The sequence below is a fragment of the Sus scrofa genome, chromosome 14 (genome assembly GCF_000003025.6).
Source record: "Sus scrofa isolate TJ Tabasco breed Duroc chromosome 14, Sscrofa11.1, whole genome shotgun sequence".
Taxonomy (NCBI): Eukaryota; Metazoa; Chordata; class Mammalia; order Artiodactyla; family Suidae; genus Sus; species Sus scrofa.
This window is the reverse complement of record NC_010456.5, coordinates 96,059,368-96,083,016: the sequence shown is the minus strand read 5'-3', so window position 1 is coordinate 96,083,016 and position 23,649 is coordinate 96,059,368. Positions and strand designations below refer to the sequence as shown.

Here is a 23,649-nt window from a genome sequence, read left to right as displayed (position 1 = left end):
TTGCGCTGAGACATGAATAATCTAGGAGTCCCCTCTGTGACACACAGCAAGCTTTCTGTACACAGCTGACCCGGGTCAGAGGTACAATCCATGACTAAAAAACATCACCTTTACACTGTTTGAAACTAATTGGTCCATATGGGGTTCCAACCCAATGACCTTGATCTGATTGAACCAGGATCAGTTCATACACGCAAGTCATTCTGAGCAGAACTTTTTCTCTCTCCCTTTATTTTGTACTTAATTATTCTTAAAGTCATTATGTTATATCCTGGACATACTAATAATGTTATGAAAAGTCACAAATTTTATAATTTGTCCCCTTCCCCCAATAAACACACACAATTTATGGATGGTGAAGGGAAAAGAAAAATCAAATTGTACAGCAATGAAAGAAGCTTTTGTTTTACATTCAGCTCGTATGTTGTTAATTTTTACTGCCAGCTGTGAAGCCGGGAAAACATGTATTATTTGCATGATGGAAACAAAATGATCCAATGAAAAGAAAAAGAAAACTCAAATTAGATCTATGGAAACAACGGATTTTCCCGTATCTTTAAAGATAACATATAAAGGCCCTGTCTGTTATTCCCCTAACATTATTTTTTAATATGACCAATATTGTTAGATTGCTACTACATATTTTGTCCTTTTAGGGGTGTTTTGGATGTGCTAACCATATATCTGCCTCCAAAGCCCACATACCATTTTTCTTTTATTCTTTTCTTTTTAAGGCCTCACCTGGGGCACATGAAGTTCCCAGGCCTAGAGATTGAACCAGAACTGCAGCCGCCAGCCTACTCCATAGTCACAGCCATAGCAACACTGGATCTGAGCAACATCTGTGACCTATGCAAGCAACCCCAGATCCTTAACCTATTGAGTGATGCCAGGGATCAAACCGGCATCCTCATGGACACTATGTCGGGTTCTTAACCTGCTGAGGCATAAAAGGAACTTCCAAAGTCCAAATTCTTAATCTCTATGCTATTTTGATCCCCTAAATGTGAAAACATATATTTTTGTGTTGATGCAAAAACAAAAAGGTTACTTTTATGTTTAAGGCCATGCCACATGTAACAGGCAGAGTAGGGCCTAAACTCAGGTTTCTGATTTATGAGAGGCTATGCAGGGAAATTCACCACATGTTTCTCTAACTTAGAGAATGTAAATGAACATCCAAATGTAAGGCTGATGGGATAAATTAGTGGTAGAAAAGACTATTAATAAGGTGGATACCCCAGATTGAATTAGAGTTAAAATATGACACTTAAATTAATACTATTATACTTTCCTCTTTAGAGGGCTCATGCAAGAAATCTTTCATCCAGTCCTCTCTTCTATGTAATATAAATAGGAATTCTCAAAGGTCTTTTTCTGTTCCCCTGTAATCACTATTGAATGCCATGAGAAGCTTAAAAAAAAATCAGGTCAAATGAAATAAGGTGCTATTTGAAAAAATCATCAAATCCCATAAGATAACCTTATTTAGATCTACAAAGTCTGTAGTTGAAGTTAAACATTATATTTAAAAGCCAGGTTTTGCTTGGAGAATTTCTGGGCATGAGTCCCGTTTTTAGAAATGAGACCAAAGTAAAATTAAAGTGAAAAGACCGGAAGTATAAAAAATATACTGTTTAGTTACTTTGGAGAACAAAACATTAAAAGAGACAAACTACTCCATTTTCAATATTAAAACTGGAAAATATTAATAATTTTTTAGCTCTCTGAACAAGAGGAAAGACAATACGGGATAACTTTCATCCTATTGGCTGGTGGCAAGCAATTTAATAAACTCCAGGATCTCAATACCTTCAAGTAAGATATAATAATTTAGGGGTAAAAAAAAAAAGAAAAGAAAATGGGAAAGATTGTCAAGATTTAAATCAATTCTAGGGAAGAAAAAAATAAATAATTTTTCCTGGAAAGTCAGGAATTACTTGCTATGCATCTAAAGTGTCCGCTTTTTGAATTGTATCTGTTCACTTTTGCCTATCCTTTCATTCCAATTTTTCTAAGCCCACCTCATTCAGGCTTTTGCCGTCACCACTCAAATTTAGCCATTTTTAAAATCACCAGTGACACTTATATTACTAAAAGCAATGTTTTTTCTTAGTCCATACCTTAACCTACCTTTTGCATTTCTTTTCTTTGTCTTTTTTTTTTTTTTTTTTTTGTCATTTTTTAGGGCTGCACCCACAGCATATGGAGGTTCCCAGGTTAGGGGTCTAATATGGAGGTTCTCAGGTTAAGGGTCTAATCAGAGCTGTAGCTGCCCGTCTATGGCACAACCACAGCAACGCCAGATCTGAGCTGCATCTGCGACCTACACCACAGCTCACTGCAACACTTTATCCTTAACTCACTGAGCGAGGCCAGGGATTGAACCTGTAACCTCATGGTTCCTAGTCGAATTTGTTTCTGCTGCGCCATGACAGGAACTCTTGCCTTTAAAGCATTGATCTTTTAAAGACTCTCTTAGTTTTCTAAAACAATCTCTCTTAGTTTTCTTCCCATACTATCCATTTCTTCTCATTCTCCTTTTCTAGTTTCTCCCTTTTTCCCCCAACTTAAAATGGGGATGGCCTTCAGATCAGATCATGGTCATCTTCTCTTCTTCATACTTACTTCCTTGATGATCTTGTCTAATCTCATGGTTTTAAAAATGTCCTTAATGTGGAGTTCCCGTCGTGGCGCAGTGGTTAACGAATCCGACTAGGAACCATGAGGTTGCGGGTTCGGTCCCTGCCCTTGCTCAGTGGGTTAACCATCCAGCGTTGCCGTGAGCTGTGGTGTAGGTTGCAGACACGGCTCGGATCCTGCGTTGCTGTGGCTCTGGTGTAGGCCGGTAGGTAGCTACAGCTCCGATTCAACCCCTAGCCTGGGAACCTCCATATGCCGCGGGAGCGGCCCAAGAAATAGCAACAACAACAACAACAAAAAAGACAAAAGACAAAAAAAAAAAAATTAAAAAAAAATAAATAAATAAAAATGTCCTTAATGTCATGACTCCCACTGCCTATCTCCAGTCAGGATCTCTGAAGTCCAGAATCTATACCAACTGTTTATATAATAACTATGCTTAAGTGATAACTACAACTACAGTGACTGTAGAGTTACTATTTAATTATATGATAATAATATATGGTTGTTTAATTATTATAGTTTTTATTTAACTATAATAGTTATTAGTAACTTTAAAATAATTTTTATTAGCTACCCAGTAGCTAATAAGCATTTTAAATGTAACCTCTGCAAAAATGGAATTCTCATCTCCTTCCTCACAAAACTATTCCACAGTCTTTTTAATAGTAGCACAATTCTTTCCATTGCTCAGGCCAAGAAGCTTGGGGTCACCTTTAATCCTTGGTTCTTTTCACACTTCAGATCTAATCTTTGAGGAAATTTTATTGAATATAACTTAAAAATGTATGCAGGACCTACTTCTTACCTCTCCCACCGTGGATACGCCAGTAAGTACCAACCTACCAACATCTGCCCCCTGAATGATTTAAAATTCCCCATCAGCTTCTACTCTTGCCAATAGCCCATTTGCACAATTGTAGCCAAGTGACATTGTTAGATAATAGTCAGCTCAAGTCACTTCTCTCATTAAAACCCCTCAAACGTTTTCAGTTTGCCTCAGGCCTGCAGGATCTGATTTCTTACTGCTTTCATCACATATCATTTATTCTCCTTCTCACTAAATATGCTCTGACCATACCATCTTTATGCTGTTCCACTAAAAATCAGACATATTCTTGCCTCACAATATTTGCACTGGCTGTTTCTCTACCTCAAATGGTAGTTTCACAGATACCCAAATGAATCACATATCTTTTTCCATATGGCCTACATTGACCACCTCATTTAAATTATATTCCCAGCACTGGAATTCCCAATGTAGTTTGCTATTTTTATACCACTTAACATCTAAAATATTTCAAAATCTGTTTATGTATTTAATTTGTAATCACAATTATTCCACTAGGATATAACTTTCAAAATATTAGGAATGTGCCACTATTTTGTTCATGTTTATTTCCAGGGTTTAATTATAGTAGCTAACATTGAGTGGGCCATCAATAAACAATGAATAAATTAATACACTTTTTTGGTAAGGAAGTCACATATTATTGCAACAGCAAACAATTCTGTAATAAAAAGGAGGCTTAGCAGAGTAATGTTTATCTTCTTGTCTATATGAAACTAACTTCTCAACACCTGTTAAGTCATTTACTCTCGCTTAATCACAGTAAATGACAACTTACAAGACATCGTATTAATCATGTGAGAACTACGACACCATATATTCAAAATACTTATAAAAATACCCTCCCTTGCTCAGTAACAGTGAGTTGCATTATTGTTACTAAAAATGGTTTATGGAGTTCCTCTCATGGCGCAGTGGAAATAAATCCAACTAGGAACCACAAGGTTGCGGGTTCAAACAGTGGGTCAAGGATCTGGCATTGCTGTGAGCTGTGGTATACTCACAGATGTGGCTCAGATCCTGTGTTGCTGTGGCTCTGGTGTAGGACTGAGGCTACAGCTCCAATTAGACCCCTAGCCTGGGAACCTCCATATGCTGCAGGTGTGGCCCTAAATAAAAAGCAAAAAAAATTAAAAATTAAAAAAAAAAAAGGTTTTGAGGAGTTCTCACTGTGGCTCAGTGGAAACGAATCTGATTAGCATCCATGAGGACATAGGTTCAATCCCTGGCTTTCCTCAGTGGGTTAAAGATCTGACGTTGCCATGATCTGTTGTATAGGTCACAGACACAGCTTGGATCCCTCACTGCTATGTATATGGTGTAGGCCAGTGGCTACAGCTTAGATTCAACCCTTAGCCTGGGAACCTCCATATGCTACAGGGGCAGCCCTAAAAAGCAAAAAATTAAAAAATAAAAAATAAAAATGATTTAGAGAAAATCTGTTGCTTGGAGTGACAGGTAAAACATAAATTTTTAAAAAAATTAATAATTTTAGTTTCTATATTCTCATCTGATAATATGTAATTTATTGATTTTATACTCCAAGAAATAGTCCATGTCAGCAAACTTTAGAAGAAAAAAAAAACTTGTATTAATGTAATGAATTTTATTTTTATATTAAAATGTAAATTAAATGCTACAACTAAAATGTTAAGGTAAAACCATATTTTAATCCTGATAATTCTGATAATTTTTCATTGTTCCTATATTTATAATATTGAAAAAGAAAAATGAGGTTATATTGTAAAGTAAATGCCCTTGCCCTACGCTCCTATAAACCTAACACTTTATTGTAACTAGTGTCTGAGCACCATTCTCCACTAGACCTTTAAATTCTACTAGAGGGTAGACACTATAAATTTGTCTGTTTCATTCATAGTTAAATGTTTCGTCAGTTCTTGGTACATAGAAGAATTCAAAAATATACTTCTTGATAAATTTTGAGTATTTTCCATTTCAATAGGCTATGTCCACCTTTAACATACATTAAATATTTTCTACAAATAAAATGAATGGTGTCATGATTTTAATCCCCATTTGGTAGATATTTATTGAAGGTTTGGTGGTGGAACATAAAATGAACCAGGGATGAATTTTTGTAAATATATAACATGAACACTTCAAGTTATAAGAATGCTGCCTTTGGGAGTTCCTGTTGTGGCTCAGTGGATTACTAACACAAGTAGTTTCCATGAGGATGCGGGTTCAATCCTTGGCCTTACTCAGTGGGTTAAGGATCCAGTGTTGCCTTCAGTGGTGGTGTGGGTCACAGATGTGGCTTGGATCTGGCATTGCTGTGGCTGTGGTCGGCAACTGCAGCTCCATTTTAACCCCTACCCTGGGAACTTCCATAAACCACAGGTGTGGCCCTAAAAAGCAAAAAACAAAAACAAACAAAAAAAGTTGGCTTTGTGAAGGTTAAAGATTTTTCATATTTGGCCAAGCTTACCTAGAGATAAATATTACTGATGTACATTCCTGCCAGTCACATAAAAAGGGCCATACTCTATCTTCCTCACTCACCAATTGTGGTTCCTTCTCAATAGGAATGAGTGCTATGAATAGGTAATCTGCAATCTTGTAGAATGTATCATGCATTTCCATACAATACTTATATAAGGAAGCCAATATATTTTTAGATATGGGGGCTGTTTTTAAATGGACAATGGTTTAAACAAAGATGTTTGCACTGATTTACTTTGTTTTTCACTTAACACATGATTTAGACATCTTTTCTCATCAAACTGAAACAAATTGATTATTTTAGCAAGGTTCTGACTGAGTGCATTCTTACAGCGCATTAACACCTTTATTTGCCTATCTCTCTTATTAAACTATAAGCCTTTAATCTCTAGTTGTTAGGACCTGCTTGACCCATTTTTCACAAATATTAGAAACTTTAGGAAGAAAGGGGGAGAAGGCGGGGAGGGTGAGGAAGGGAGGAGAGAAGGAAGGAACAAAGTATGGATGAAAGGAGTGGGGAAGGAAAACCAACGTCAAGCCATTTCCCTATATGTCAAAAGTAAATGACAGGTAACTCTCAAAAATCATGGAAAACGCTCAGGGCAGTGGTTCTGAAACTTTAGCATGCATAACAATCTGTAGGAAAGCCTATTATAAAATGGATTCCCACACTCTACCCACAAAGATTTTGGTTCATATATCTGGATAGGGACAAGACATCCCCACTTTCCTCAAACTTCTGAAGTGTTTATAATGTGAATATTTGGAGAGACATCCTTCTAGGTCTGGCTACTTTATGCTTGGGCTATTCCCAAACTCGATTTCTAGAAAATCTTTCTTTGTAGTCTTATTGGTTAACAAAGATGACCAGTAAGATTCCTGGATTATAAACTGTATATCTCCAAAAAACATTGGTACTATACCAGCAGACCTAGTTAGCTTCTGGTAATTGATGTTACATATAATTATCAACTATGCAGGTTGAGTGCCACCAAAATTTTTTTATGACTGTTGCATAACAAAGTTTTGCATGCATATAAATGTGAATATTTTACACATAACAAATTTAGTCTCACTGTCCACATGTCCAGATCAAATCCTCTTGATATTTCATTGTTCTTAATTAATTGAAATTTAATTATTTATTAATATATATACACACACATATATATATTTCTGATGAAGGTTGCTCTTAAATGAAAATTTTTTCCATGTTTCCTAGGAAAACCTAAGTGAGAACATTGACAAAACCTTCCATCCAGTTCTCCACTTGGTAACACTAGTACAGTCTTTGACTACGTTAGCTGATTAAGTTTGGGTTTTGAGATCTAGGGACATTCATTTCTCTATATGGACCTCTAAATTTTATCTCCCATTTCATTAAACCCCAATGAAAATAAGCCTGAAAGTTTTAGTGCGTGATGGAATAATACTATGGGGAAATCTTTATTTACTTTTTATGTAAATTTTAAGTGCAGTCCCTTGAAAACTGTATTTTTTTATTTCAAAAAACTAAGTAAATAAATAAAAGGATGCACAATTCACTGTATCCTAAAGCAGATGGTTTGGTAGTAACAATACTGTCATGAGTAGAGGCATCAATTTTTTACTTCACTTTCTTGATTATTTTAAAATAAGAAAGGAACAGTACATTGAAAAAAGGGCAAAGAGACTTTGATACTGACAATGTTTTTAGTATCTAGTCAGTGTACATATTACATATAAGTAATATATACTGGAAACGGACAGTAAAAAAACAAAACGTAGTAAAATATTAGTGTTACCAGTGATTGTGAAAAAAATAGAATATAAGGCTACAGTGTAACTCAAATTGCTCTTTTACTTCCAACCATTTCTTGGACACCATACCCCTTGCTCTCATCTTCCTCTTAAGCAAAGCCTTCAATATGTAAAGAATGAACTTTCTCAAGTTTGTCTCTCCTAGCAAAGTACAGGCTGTTTATTTACTTTCATAGAGGCTGACTGAAAAACTGGCAGGTCTTTCAGCTTCCCAGAGTTTACACAGATCTCTTTAGCCTTTTAATTCTGATTCTAAATTCAACTCTCAGTAGAAAATAAAAAGAGTGTTTGTTTTGGAGAATTTTGCCAGAGGGCTAAATATATACTTCCAGTCTCTCTTTCTGATTAGAAATTACATTCATTTAACATTTTTCCTAATCATTTTAGATTAAAATATATTTAAGCTTTTGAACAATTTATTTTATTTATTAGCATTAACAATATTATTAGTTTATAACTTTCAAATAGCCAAACATTTAGAAACGTTTGTCTTGGGATTCAGACAGGAATTTCTGGGACTCTTACCTAAAATGAAATGTTTATAAGTTGTTTAAAAATTGTCTTGTGCAATAACAATACATTGTTATTGAGTTCTTTAACAAATGAGAAGTGTGATTGTGAAACATACAAGTTAGTCACAGTAAAAACAGAACAAAAAATAATGGGAAATGCATAAAACTCTTAAGATTCTAATTAAAAATATAATGCATTAATCTATTTATAAAAATTAAAGACAGACAAAAGTAATCTATACTGTTAAGGTCATGTAACGGGAGTTCTTGGATGTTATGTTATGTGAGGAGTTATGACTAAAAGAGAATGATGGGGTATCTGGGATGTTTGTATTTTTTGCACTTCATGAAAACTCATCAAAGTGTACACTTTCTTGTCTGTAAGTAGCATTTCAATTAAGTGTTGCTAAAAAAACGCTATGAACTTGCTCTCCCAAAATGTGCATACAGGCTCCCCCTCCCTCCACACCACTGTTAACTGGTAACTAGTAATGGCCACTCAAGTCCAAAGGGCACAATTCAATAAAGGCTGATCTAGGAAGTAACTTGTAAAACAAACACTGTTAAGATACTGAAGCATTACAGGTTCTTGTGTCTTCAAATATATCTATTTATTAAAGGCAGACCCCCAAAGTAGGTTCACTCTTTCATGTATTTTTCACTAGTCTTTCTCAAACACCGAGGTTTCAAAAACCCTGTTCCTTCTCTGATGCCTTAATATCATGGAGGTAACTGTTAAGGTGGATTCCTGGAGGCTCAGTCAAGACCTTTGATATGTATTTATTTGTTTGTTTCCTTAATTATTATTCTCTTTTTACCCTGTCTCACCAAGTTCCCAAGTGATTGGTTGGTGCTGAAGTTTTAGTGCCCTAAAAATCACCTGGGCATCTTGATTCAGTGGGCAGAGCCCTAAAATCCACCTTTCAGAAACAGGCACATCACATGACCTCAGTCTATCCAATCAGTAGCCCCTCGAGAATCAACTGGGTCTAGCATTTTGGCTCCTCTCATACCAGCCTGTAGGCAGTTATTACATTCAGAAAAAGCCTTGATGGAAAAGCTTATGCCAATTTGTTCTAGCCTCTGAACACAAGTGATTGTTACTCTTTTTAACCTTTAAGTAAAGCTTCAAATTTCAGTTTGTACCTGAGGGTTGAAAATGAAAGTGGAGGAACCTCACTTATAGAAAAGGGTTTTCCTTGGGATCCTGCTCAGATCACTAAAATGCTATAAGGGCTTGGGGTTGAAGCTCCAGTAACTGTAAAATGTTATATTTCCCTTTTATATACACATATTTATCTTTCGGAAAGCCTTAGGGAGAGATGGCTATAAAGCCTGTATTCCCTGGATCAAACATCACATTAATATTACCAAAAATTAATAATTAAAAATAAGTTCATCCCATTGCTTCTTGACCCTTTTAATACAATTATATTGCTTTAAAACCTACAAAAACTTCCTTTATTTAACTTTACTATTCTAAAAATTAAATGGTACATAAGGAGTCTGACAAGGAAGACTATTTATGAAAATTACTAAAAATATTTGAGAACTTTCAAAACCTACAATAATTTATTAGATAAAACATAAAGAGGAGTTCCTGTCACGGCGCAGTGGTTAACGAATCCGACTAGGAACCATGAGGTTGAGGGTTCGATCCCTGCCCTTGCTCAGTGGGTTAATGATCCGGCATTGACGTAAGCTGTGGTGTAGGTTGCATAAGAGGTTTTGGATCCCGCATTGCTGTGGCTCTGGCGTAGGCTGTTGGCTACAGCTCTGATTCGACCCCTAGCTTGGGAACCTCCATATGCCATGGGAGCAGCCCAAGAAATGGCAAAAAGACAAATAAATAAATAAATAAATAAATAATTGTTTTGTATATTATACCACTGATTCAGTTGTAATGTCATAAATATAGCAAAATAGTGCATTTTGTTTTGGAAATAACTACATTTTCTGTTTGACAAAAAAGGTATCTTTACTAGACAAACTATAAAGAACACACACCCAAAAGGGATTTATAATATGACAAAAAAACAATATTGACATACTTCCCAAATGGAAAGTATTTTTAAAGTTAAGTATATCTTATCTTCATTTGATGTAAGAACATGCCTACTTGGTTTATAATTTATTACAATGAAAACATGAATCCTTGGAGCTTCTATATACCTTTCAATAATAAAAATCTTTCTGCTTGTTTTGAGTTTGAGTTTGGGATAAGAACTAACACTTGAAGGACCAAAGGGATGTTGAATGATTTAAAGAAGAAAACCCCAGTTGCTGTGGGGAATGTCACAGATTCAGAAAACTCCCACTAAGCACAGATATACCAGACTATTTGGCTGGTGGTTTGAACCAAGGGAATAATCTTGACTCTAAATAGCACAGCCAGCTAGAGATAAAATTGTGATAATGATGGAGCAGTAACTTTTTTCAGGAGTACTTCTAACCTGTGCTGTACCCCCCTTATTTTGCCCTGCCCTTGGCTTCCCCAACCAGCAAAGGTCTACACTGAATTCTGATTCCTTTCCTACAGAGTACTCTTTCCACTAGGAAAAAGGTCTCTTAACGGTGCCTTACGTGAACTGGCTAACCAGAATAGCCTATCCTGGGATATTTGAATTTCCAAAATTCATCCAAAAAAAAAATAAAATAAAACAAAAAAAAAACAAACCACCCTCTAAGTGGGTTATTTTTCAGAGCTTGCAAGGTAATGACTGTGGGTGTTGAATGTTTCTTCTGTGTATCACATGGTTCTTGAGAAAAACCAGTGAGAAGACCTGTTTAGCCTTCAAGTTTTTAGGTATAGTTTTTTAATTTCATTTTCTATGCAACAACCAAGAAACTTATGAAGAAAGATTACTTGGGGACAGTCATGTAGGAAGGTTAAGATAGTTTATGCATGTGAAGGGGTGTGCAGTGGGGAGATATGGCACAGCTGTTCAGAGTGTGGCATCTGTTTGAACATTTTGTAAGAGTTAGACTTGCTGGTGTACTCTTACAATGACCTTTGCAGACAAGAGGGCCTTGCCAAAATCAAGGGGCTGTGACAAGAATAGATAAATTACTTTCCTTCTTCCAAGCAGTCACAGGTCACCTTTCCAAGAAGGAAAGAGGCCAAGTAAAATATCATCTCTATGTATCTTTTGTCAGCTTGCATATTTGGCCAGCCACTACATTCAAATGTTATATCCTACCTCTGTTCTAACTACCCCGGCTGGATGAATAACAATATGAGAGAAGAGGACACAGTATAATCTTGTATTAATTTCCATAATTGACATAATTGTCAATTAATTTAGTCTAGTACTTAGAATTGTTAGAAAAGTGGATAACTAAGAATCAATAAAAGGATACAGTGTTCTTTTTGAGAAAACAAAAATAATGTTTTATGTGACAATCTACAACATTTTTAAAAAAGAACGTAAACTTAAAATAAAAGATGACCATCTAGCAAATGTATCCAATATGTCAATGGATTTCTGAAACTGTATTATTCACCATGGAGGGATTGTTATTTCATTACTGATAAGAACTAATGTCTTAAACTTCTGTAGAATAAAGTACCCTAAAATGTATAAAGGACTTTCACTTCCTAAAGTATAGATTTTGCTATTGGACAGAGGAAGTGAGCTTATTTTTCACTTAACTGCTGAGCTAAGATGTGGGATATATGTGCGTTTCATTCTTTCAAAAGGAATCCATAAAAATAGGGAGAAGCACACATGGCTAGAAAATTTCTAGAATTATGAAAGCATATCATCCATAGAATTTGTCTTTCTCTTGTGGCTGGACAACATCAGCTCTGATTTTTTTTTTTTTTTTTCTCTTATCCTAAACATGGCTTAGGGAAGTGTACTATTCAATCTTTCCCTAAGGGAACAGCTAAAGCCTTTCTTTTCTTTTTTTTTTTTTTTCTCTCTCTCTTTCTTTCTCACTCTCTTCTAATAAACTGACAATACTCACACCACAGCAGAAAGATGGTAACTTATATTTCAAAAGCTCCTTAACAGATATGATGAATTTTGATAGTTCTTTCTTTTTCATGACTGATATCATACTTTTTATTTTGAGAAGAGATGACTGATGATCTGTGACTTGCTACTACATCTGTCTGCTCCTAATACCTGGTATTTTAAATTAACAAATTTCTCTGTAATTGCCCAGTAGCCTGAAGGCAGTATGGGATAGCATGATCTCTTTTTTGTTTGTTTGTTTTAGCAATATCGCATTCACAGCATGCGGAAATGAGCAAGATGCATGGAAAAGAGTCTAAGATCTGAGAGATCACTTATGTAAGAAGATGGGCCATGAAAATGAAAACTAGAGAATTGCAGTGGCCATGGAGATTTGGGGAGGCATGCAAGAGAAATTCCAGGCTTATCTGGATAGGACATGAAAAGTGATGGATAGGGATATTTGGGTGCTGATGGCTCAGAGGAACAGAAATCTTCTAGCTTGGCTGATTATAATATTATTATTTGAAAGATGACAAGGTTTTAAAAGGATGTATATAGTTTCCTACATTTTTAATTTGATACAACTGCGTAACACTAGAAGTGGTTATCCAGCTAGTAAATGGAAGTGTGGATGTGGAAATCAGAAGGGAAATATATCTAAAAGCATAATTTCCATGCTTGTGACTTCTGTGAAGCACTGCTTTCATACATTTCCATCTCTTCAACACAAACAAAATGTCAGACACCTAATAAGCACTCAGAAAGGATTTGGCAAAATTAAAACCTAGCAAATGTCATATGACTTAAAAATGCTAAACTCCTGTGAAGTAAAGTATAACTGATATCATTATTTAAATAGAGGCCAAATATTTTCTAAGGTTGTGGCACTAGACCTTCATATGTAGGATGAAGTGTTGTAGTCACTGCTCTTTTAGGCCTCAATCATTTCTTGCATGCTGTTGTCCTGTGACTCTCAAATTCCTAAAGCAAAGTAACTTGCCAGGAGACATGGAACATCAGCACTGATATTTAAGCCCGCCAGTTTCAATTCAGTGGTTCATCATTTGTGCAAAAATGTATATCTTTTCTTTAGAAGTTTTGTTTGTTTAGTTGTTTAAATACCTTCATAAATAGCTTTAAAATGTGCCTTAATATAGGTCTAGCCTTTTTTCCAGGAATTGGATTTATTTGAGAAGTTCACTGCAGATTTATTCTGAGCAGAGATACAGGATAAAATTATATCAAATACATACATTTCAAGTATATATATTTAAACACAATGAAGATGTGTTAACCAAATCCAGCAGCCTTAAAAGATCTGCTGTGCTAGGGAGAAAAATATTGTAAGAAATATCTATTGAGCACTTTCTGTGCACTGTACCTGGGTGGGGTGGAAGCTTGGGGCACAATATGAAGAAAAATATTACAATCTGCCCTCCTATAAAGGTCAGGAGAAAATAAACAAGCAAATTTAATACAGAATGATCAAAGCCACCAGAAGGACAAGCAGGATACAAGGAGGGGCTTCCAACCAGTGCCTTTCCACAGGAACTATCTATGTTCTTAGCATCTGAAACACCAAGGAAATTTCAGTGTGAATTAGACTGTTGATAAAAAAGGGAGGAATGATTCAGGAAGAAAGCAAAATGCCTGGAGGCTAGAAAGAGCTGGGTGAGTTTAGGGCGGTGCAAATGGTTCAGTATAGCTGGCACCTTAAAGTATGCAGAGGGACTAGTGAGAGCTTAGGGTTAATTATGCTATTTTATGTGGAAGAAAAAGAAGTTAAAGATCATCTTTCTAGGCAGTATAAGTAGGTCAATAAATAACAACATGAAAATCAGAGGGACCATGAGAGCAAGATATTTGCAATATCATTGTGACCCTTGCTATTAGTTGTTAAAGAGATTTATATAAAAAAGTTTAAAAAGTTATGTTTGAGCAACTGAGAAACAGTGACATTAAAAATTTATCCATTTAATCCTTGTGTTAGATTCACAGAGTATAAATATATCAGCTAATAATATTTTTTTAATACTGCACTTAGAACAATGAAGGTGAAAGTTCTGGACATTGTTCAAGATAGCATGAACTAATTTGCTATCATCTAGAATCTAAAATATGCTTTCATATTTCTATCTCATAGTTGTTTTTTCCTGTCTAACTGTGGTCATCACATTACTTTTCATCCAAACTGGGATGTTTCTGAGAGTGAAAAAAATGTTATGAATAAGTACATAGGGACAATAGGCATAAATATGAACTATTCTGGGCAAACCCAGGACTGCATATGATTCTTATTCAAAATGTGTATTTCATTTTAAAGTATGCTTAAATGATGGCAATTATTTAAAATTTGGAATAGTGTTTTGAAATGGAACATCTTTTTCTCTTTTTTTCAGTTTTTAAAGTTTTAGGTATAGCTGATTAACAATATCATAATAACTTCTGCTGTACAACAAAGTGATTCTTTTCAGATTCTTTTTTCCGATTCTTTTCCCATGTAGATTGCCGTGGAATACTGAGCAGAGTCTCCTGTGTTAGACTTAGATGTGTTTTCATTCTTTAATATTGTAAAGTGGGTGAACTACTACATTGTGTCTTCCTAGCTTCGCCTTTACATTTTTATTTGTCCGTATACGGAATAAATCACTGGCAGAAATAGGCAAAATGAAGATGATAAATCTCTAATTTGTGACACTTAACAGCTGTTAAATGTGCACATAGCTTTTTAAAACAGAATTCTTCTGCAAAAGCTAGAAGAGGATAACTTCATTTTATTTTATTTTTCCTTAGCTTCCAAAACAGAAATTGGGCCAATAAAAAAATTATGGTCAGTAAGTAATGAAGCATTATTAAAATGAAAAAAAAAAAAAAAGAAGTCGAAAGAGTTACTATAGAGAAGAACTACCAGACTGCAGCATTTCAATGGTTCCTTATACAAAGCTATAGTACTCAGCTATTTTTCAAGCAGGTGGCACATTATTACTCTTACAGATTGATACCTTTGCTTATTATACCCTTGACTGCACACAAAACACAGTAATTTGAATCTAATGTCTGTAAAAACTTCCATTAATAACATAAAATGTTATTAAAACATTAAAAAAATCTGTCACCTATTCCACTTGATTTTTATTTCTATAATTGATGGACGGAGTTTCACTCCTACCCACTTACACCAGGATAACTAACTTTGATAAGAAAGAAAAATAATTGATTTCAGGTTTCAAGTGAGACAGTTTGGAAACGATGCTTTGTCAAGTTTCTTAACTCCCACAGAGTGAAGCACTACAGGGCTCCAGGTAGATTGACAGGAGACAACGATACACACTTTTGAGTTTTATACAGTGCAATGATAATTAAAATAAAATAGTGCAAGAAGATGAATCTCATGCATAACTCTTTTACACAAATGGTAAAAGGATCCTTCTTTGTCAAATGACGCCCAAACCCCTACTGAATGAAATCTGAAGAAACTACAATCGAACATAAGGCTATCTCCGTGGTCTGGCTCTATACCTCATTTCCCTGTTAACTTCTTGTAGCCTGGTACCCCATGCCTCCAAGCTTTGCTTCTGTTCTTCCTTATGCTCAAACACATTTCCCACTTTTATTCATTAGCCAAACTCATCCAATACAACAACATTTAGCTTGGTGTAATCTCCAGAAAATCTTCCCTGAGTCCCCAGATTAATTTAAATGTCCGTAAGCTATGCTTCATTAGTGCTTTTTACATTGCCTTCCTGTTAGCAGTAGATGTGTCGTATTTGATTTATTGTCTTATATGATTCTTTCTCCTTCTAGACTACACGTTCTTCAGGACAAAGAAACACTACATAAACACAGAATCTATCATGTATAATATAAATGGTGCTAACAAAATATGCTCTAATTTGAGCTAAAATTAAATGGATCTATGTATTGTTGTTTGTAGTTGCACTGACAGGGAATTAAACCAGACAACCATTTCTAAGTAACTGCATCTTGGTGCACTGAAATAAGTATGGCCTTAGCTTAGATAACCCTAAATTTAAATTTCTATTCTTCTGCTTCTTAGTGACACCTCTGAGCCAATCACTTACCCTATCTAAATTTTAGTTTTCACATTTGGACCATTGAGCAATTGTAGCTATAATTCAGTGAAAAAAAAAAAAAGAAAACACTATATGATATGCATGCTCAGTAAGCTTCCTTATCTTAATTCCTTTACTGTTACTGTTTTTAAATGTTTTTTTTTAATACCATAGGGCTGCATATCAATAGCTATCTTTTTATATGTGTAAATATGAAAAAGTCATACAATACACACTAGATTTACTATGTGTCCTTGCTTACGTGTATTCTTTTTTTTTTTTTTCTTTTTAGAGACTCACCTGTGGCATAGGGAAATTCCCAGACGAGGGGTCAAATCTGAGTTGTGGCTGCCAGCCTATGCCACTGTCACAACAATGCTAGTTCTGAGCTGCATCTGCAACCTATACACCACGGTTTATGGCAACACTGGATCCTTAACCCACTGAGAGAGGCCAGGGATCGAACCTATGTCCTCATGGATGCTAGTTAGATTAATTTCCACTGAGCCATGATGGGAACTCCCAGGAACCCTTTATTATCTGAGTCTGTACAGCCGTCCATTCAGCAATCTCGTGCTGGGCTCTGCTACGTCTTATTCTTTTACTTATAATGCTCTCCCAGCTCCCATCTCTACTTGGTAAATTCATACTCTTTCTTCATTGCTTAGCTCATATTTTACATTCGCAGTGACTCTATAAGAATTAATTGACATATCATTGGGGTTTCCACAATACCTTTTAAATTATTTTATTGCAGTATATTAGATACTATTAAACCAAAATTGTAATGTCAAATGGATTCCTCTAGCATTAAAAATTTTTGTGGTCTAGGATAATCTTTCAAACTAAAGAAAATAGTGAGATCTATATTTAAATAATTTCTAGACAAATCAGTTCTTTTCTTTTTAGGTTAGAAAAAGCAACAACATTTTAAAAATATGACATTATTAAAAATAAACATATATATATAAATCCAGTCACATTTTAAATATATTCAGTGGTTAAGACTTTGTGGTCAAAAATTACATCCATTTGGTAAAAAAACAAACCAAACACATAAAACTAAATTAAATGTTAGATGATATAATAAATTATAACATGTAGAATTATATACATTTCATCAGTGTGTTTACTACATATAAGAATATTCAGTATTTGCATAGAATTGTAACATAAATGTGATGCTAAAGAAAAGCAACACAATGTATTAGACTTGTGGCACTTCACCTTTTAAAGAAAAATTAGTTAATTGAAGTTCAAATTCATTTTAATTTTGATAACATAAAAGTTCTTACCATAGCCTCTACAGGATTCTTTGATAAACATAAGAACATTAAAGCAGCAGTTATATTTATAAACACAAGAACATTAAAAAATTAGTTAAATTTACCTTAATAACCAAATCAAATTTCTGGTGAAAGTCTCTATTTACTGGCTCCAGGAGACTAAGTTCTGCAGTCCTGGGATGCATATGAAAAAATCGTGGGTAATCCTCAGGAGTCCCTGAAAGACATTGACATATCAGCACATAATTGAGAACAATAAGTAATATGTGTATCTGTTATATCTATTTCCCTTCATTAACTGAGGAACAAAATCACAATTTCATTAGTAAATTAAGTTTCAAAATTATGCAGTCTAGGGAAAGCAGATGCAAATGTGGTATGTAATTAATTAGTTTAAGAGTAGGAGGATGGAAATGTTTCTTATTTGGATGATTTTCCAAGTACCTTTTATTAAGTGAGCTTTTTAATTAATTTGAAACTTCATCACATGAAAGAGATAATAAGTGTACAGAGAGCAAATTTTGAATTATAAAATTGTATTTTAATGGTACATAAATCATAATTATGGTCTCTATGGTCTTTTTTTTCTTTTTGGGTGCCCCTGTGGCATGCGTAACTTCCCAGGTTGGGGATCGAACCCACTCTATAGCAGTGACTAGAGACACAGCAATGATGGCACCAGATCCTTAGCCTACTAGGCCAGCAGAGAACTCCTGCACGTTCTCTAAACATATCTTATAATAAACAATGACTTGTATTTTGTACCAAATATCAAGTTGTTCGGAAATTAAAGTGAACATGCTCTGTTCCAGGTAGGAAAATATTTTTCTTAAGATAAGTATCCATCTAATTTGATCAATCATATTACATAGAAATATTTAAATATTAACTAAAATATTTTAATGTTATACAGTGTTAGAAAAGATATTTCTTAAACACAGCCATTTTAGTGAGTTGAAATATATTTTTTACAGAAATTTCCTTAAACTATTTTTTTTTTTTTTTTGTCTTTTTGCCATTTCTTGGGCCGCTCCCGCGGCATATGGAGGTTCCCAGGCTAGGGGTCCAATCGGAGCTGTAGCACCGGCCTACACCAGAGCCACAGCAACGCGGGATCCGAGCCGCATCTGCGACCAACACCACAGCTGATGGCAACACCGGATCGTTAACCCACTGAGCAAGGCCATCTAACCATGGGATAGATTCTCTATCCCAAACCTTTTTTTAAATATACTGTAGAACTTTTTACTTTTTATTTGTTATCTCATGGTTCCTAGTCGGATTCATTAACCACTGCTCCACGACGGACACTCCTCCTTAAACTATTTTATATTCCTTTGTATACTACATTTTGTTCCCCAAGATAAAGTGGAAGTCAAATCATATAACTATCGAATATATGCATTTGGCCAGACAATAATGATAAAAATAAAATATTATGATTGTTAATGATAGAATCCTATACTGTACAATAAACTTTATATAAGTAATCATTAATAACTCTGTAAATCATTCTCAATTTATAAAGGGGGACTTAGAAACTTTGCACTATTAAATAGTTTGTCCAAGATCAAAGAGACAATGTCAGACTGAGCTTACATTCAAACTAGGCTGACAGAACCAAAAATATTCAAAAAAGGATTAACTGATATACCTCTTTGCTCCGACTCTGAGACAAGAGAGAGAGTTTTACTGGACACTATGTGAGGAGAAAAAAAAACAAACCCTATGCCAGTAAAATAGACTTAAAAATCCAGGAATAGCCAAAATTGCATATGAAATTTAGCATATGATAAAGGAATCATTTCAAAACAGTAGGGAAAAATGGATTAAAAAAATAAGAACATTTACTTAATAGGAGAGTCATATGATAAATGATAAAACTGTATCTATTCTTCATACAATACACTAGAATAAACCACAAATGGAGAAGATATTCATACACAAAAAACAATAAAACAACACAAGTGCTAGTAATAGATGAAAACGTGAATGAATTCTACTTTAATGTGAGAGTAGGTATATCTTTCCTACCTACTACTCAAAATAAAGAGTCAATAAGGGAAAACAGTGATAAACATAATGATATTTTTACAAAACTGCATTACAATACACAATAAATGAAGTAAAACTACAAGTGACAGACCAGGGAAAATATTTGCATTTACGTCAAAGACAAATGCTCATATCCCTAACATATGAAAATTTACAAATAAAAAGTAAAAAGTTCTACAGTATATTTAAAAAAAGGTTTGGGATAGAGAATGAACAGATAGTTCACAAAAAGAGAAAGGCGAATGACTCTTGACCACACACAAAGATATTCACCTTTAAAACATAAGAAGAAAAACTCAAATTAAAACCACACTGACATTCCATTTCTCTCTTGTTCAATTAGCAATGGTCCAAAGTGGACACCATATGCTACTGGCGAGCCTGTGAGAAAACATGCACTTTCAGACATTTCTGGTCTTATGAGAAGAGTTTTAAAAAACCTATGATGTAGAGTTTAGCATAATCTAAATCATATGATTATGGGGGGGATTCTGTGAAAATACCAGGGTAGGAAGCACCAAGAATTTATCTCCTCTCTTAGACAACAGTCACATTGGCAGAAGCTCTCGGATATAACTATTTTCGAACTCTGGAGTCTACTGAGGTCTTGCAAATTCTAGGGAAAAGGTTGGACCATAAATTGTGATTGATTTCAGTCAATCACAATTCATAACACAGTAGCAGTTAGCCATCAGCCCTTAGGCAGGCAGCTGTAAACCTGTTCCTGGAACAGCTTGCACACTGCTCATGGGAACCTGAGTGGGTAAAAAGGACCCCTTTCTCCAAATATCAGATATCTGTACTGATAGGTGACAATAGCTTTGAATCACAGAGGTGCAGGAAGCAATCACCCTTGCATCTGGTCTCATCCTTGCAAGCTCCTCCAGCTAGGCTGAAGTGTAACTCCAGTTTTGTATTTTCTACATAATTGTCATAGATTAAACAATGTAAAATAATTATTAGTTTATGTTTTCAGGTACACAAGGTGAAAACATGTAATGTGACATCAACAACTGAAAAAATGGGGATTGATAGAAGAGCAGAATTTTTTATATATTCTTAAAGTTAAGCTGGCATAAATTCAAGTTAAAGGACTATAATTTGAGGGGCTTTAAGGTAATTCCCACTGTAAATGCAAAGAAAAGAAGTATATAATATACACAAAAGGAAGTAAGAGAGGAATTTAAACATTTCACTACAAAAAATCAATTAAACATTGAGAACTTTGTCTAGATACTCATGTTGCAACAGAACAAAGGGTGGGGAAAAAATGTAATTGTAATGTATACATGTAAGGATAACTTGATCCCCTTGCTCTACAGTGGGAAAATGAAATAAAAAAAAAAAAAAAAACATAAAAGAAAATAGAAATGCAGGAGATGGGATGAAAAAGCTATAGAACATTTGTAAAACATATAGCAAAATACAGAAATAAATCCCTTCTTATCAGTAATTACTTTAAATGTCAGTGAATGAAACTCTCCAATCAAATAAAGAGATGGCAAAATGTATTTAAAAAATGTAATCCAGGAAAACCTGGTAGCCTGGCTAGCAGTTATGATTTGGCATTGTCACTGTTGTGGCTCAGGTTTGAACACTTGGTTGGGAATTTACACATGCCACAGGCGAGCCCCCTCCAAATAAAGATTTTTATGAAAAATATGGTAATTTTAATTAAAAACAGTAAATTCATTTTTGTCCCAATTCCACATTTTTCTTTTATCATTTATATATATATATATATATATATATATATATATACACACACACACACACACACACACTTTTTTTTTCTACTGTACAGCATGGTGACCCAGTTACACATACATGTATGCACTCCTTTTTCTCGCATTATGTGTTCCATCATAAGTAACTAGACAGAGTTCCCAGTGCTACACAGCAGGATCCCATTGCTAATCCATCCCAAAGGCAACATTCTGCATCTATTTACCCCAAGTTCTCAGTATCTCCCACTCCCTCCCCTTCCCCCTTGGCAACCAAAAGTCTATTCTCCAAGTCCATGATTTTCTTTTCTGTGGAAAGGTTCATTTGTGCCTCATATATTAGATTCCAGATATAGGTGATATCATATGGTATTTGTCTTTCTCTTTCCAACTGACTTCACTCAGGACGAGAGTCTCTAGTTCCATCCATGTTGCTGCAAATGACATTATTTTGTTCTTTTTTATGGCCAAGTAGTATTCCATTGTGTATATATACCACCTCTTCCTAATCCAATCATCTATCAGTGGACATTTGGGTTAATTTCATGTCTTGGCTATTGTGCATGGTTCTGCAATGAACATGTGGGTGTATGTGTCTTTTTTAAGTAGCGTTTTGTCCGGATATATGCCCAAGAATGGGATTGTTGGGCCATATGGCAGTTCTATGTATAGTTTTCTAAGGTACCTCCATACTGTTCTCCATAGTGGCTGTACCAGCTTACATTCCCACCAACAGAGCAGGAGGGTTCCCTTTTCTCCACACCTCCTCCAGCATGTGTTATTTGTGGACTGCTTGATGATGGCCATTCTGACTGGTGTGAAGTAGTATCTCATGGTAGTTTTCATTTGCATTTCTCTAATAGTCAGTGATGTTGAGCATTGTTTCAAGTGCTTATTGGCCATCTGTGTATCTTCCTTGGAGAAATGTCTCTTCAGGTCCTTTGCCCATTTTTCCATTGGGTGGTTGGCTTTTTTGCTATTGAGTTGTATAAGTTGTTTGTATATTTCAGAGATTAGGCCCTTATCAGCTGCATCATTTCAAACTATTTTATCCCATTCTGTAAGTTGTCTTTTTATTTTCTTTTTGGTTTCCTTTGCTGTGCAAGAGCTTGTCAGTTTGATTAGGTCCCACTGGTTTATGTTTGTTTTTATTTCTGTTGCTTTGGGAGACTGACATGAGAAAACATTTGTAAGGTTGATGTCAGAGAATGTTTTGCCTATGTTCTCTTCCAGGAGTTTGATGGTGTCTTGTCTTATATTTAAATCTTTCTGCCATTTTGAGTTTATTTTGGTGCATGGTGTGAGGGTGTGTAGATAGAAAACCCTAAGGACTCAACCCAAAAACTACTTGAACTGATCAACAAATTCAGCAAAGTAGCAGTATATAAGGTTAACATTCAGAAATCAGTCACATTTCTGTATACTAATAATGAAATATTAGAAAAGGAATACAAAAATACAATACCTTTTAAAATTACACCCCAAAAAAATCAAATACCTGGGAATACACCTTACCAAGGAGGTAAAGGACTTATATGCTGGGAACTATAAAACATTAATCAAAGAAATTAAAGAAGATGTAAAGAAATGGAAAGATATTCCAAGCTCCTGGGTTGGAAAAATTAATATTGTAAAAATTGCCATACTACCCAAAGCAATCTACAGATTCAACGCAATCCCTATCAAATTACCATGACATTTTTTACACAACTAGAACAAACAATCCAAACATTTATATGGAACCACAGAAGACCCAGAATTGCCACAGCAATTCTGAAGAACAAAAAACCAAGCACGAGGCATCTCTCTCCCAGACTTCAGGCAATATTACAAAGCCACAATCATCAAGACAGTGTGGTACTGGTACCAAAACAGACAGACAGACCAATGGAACAGAATAGAGAACCCAGAAATAAACCCAGACACCTTTGGTCAATTAATCTTTGACAAAGGAGGCAAGAATATAAAATGGGAAAAAGTCCTTTCAGGAAGCATTTCTGGGAAACCTGGACAGCTGCATGCAAATCAATGAAACTAGAATATACCCTCATACCATGTACCAATTCCACATTTTTCATATCACCTGAGATCTAAATCCAGTACCTTTGCAAGCTTCTTTTTTAAGCTATTTCTGAATAATAGATTCCACTTTCTATACAAAATATTGCCAATAACTCTGTAACCCTCTCCCCTGAAAAAAATCAAAATCTCAAAACTTGTTATATTAGTATCAAATTTCTCAATTTAGGAAAATTCTGCAAAGATATTCCTGGGTTCTTTT

General features: G+C 34.9%; 1 protein-coding gene across 1 annotated transcript in view; it reads right to left on the bottom strand.

Annotated features, from left to right (window-relative positions):
• PCDH15 (protocadherin related 15) overlaps positions 1–23,649 on the bottom strand; it is an 857,865-nt gene that overhangs the window by 305,016 nt on the left and 529,200 nt on the right. The window contains 1 exon segment of the mRNA XM_021073535.1: positions 17,694–17,806. Coding sequence (XP_020929194.1) covers positions 17,694–17,806 — 113 coding nt within the window.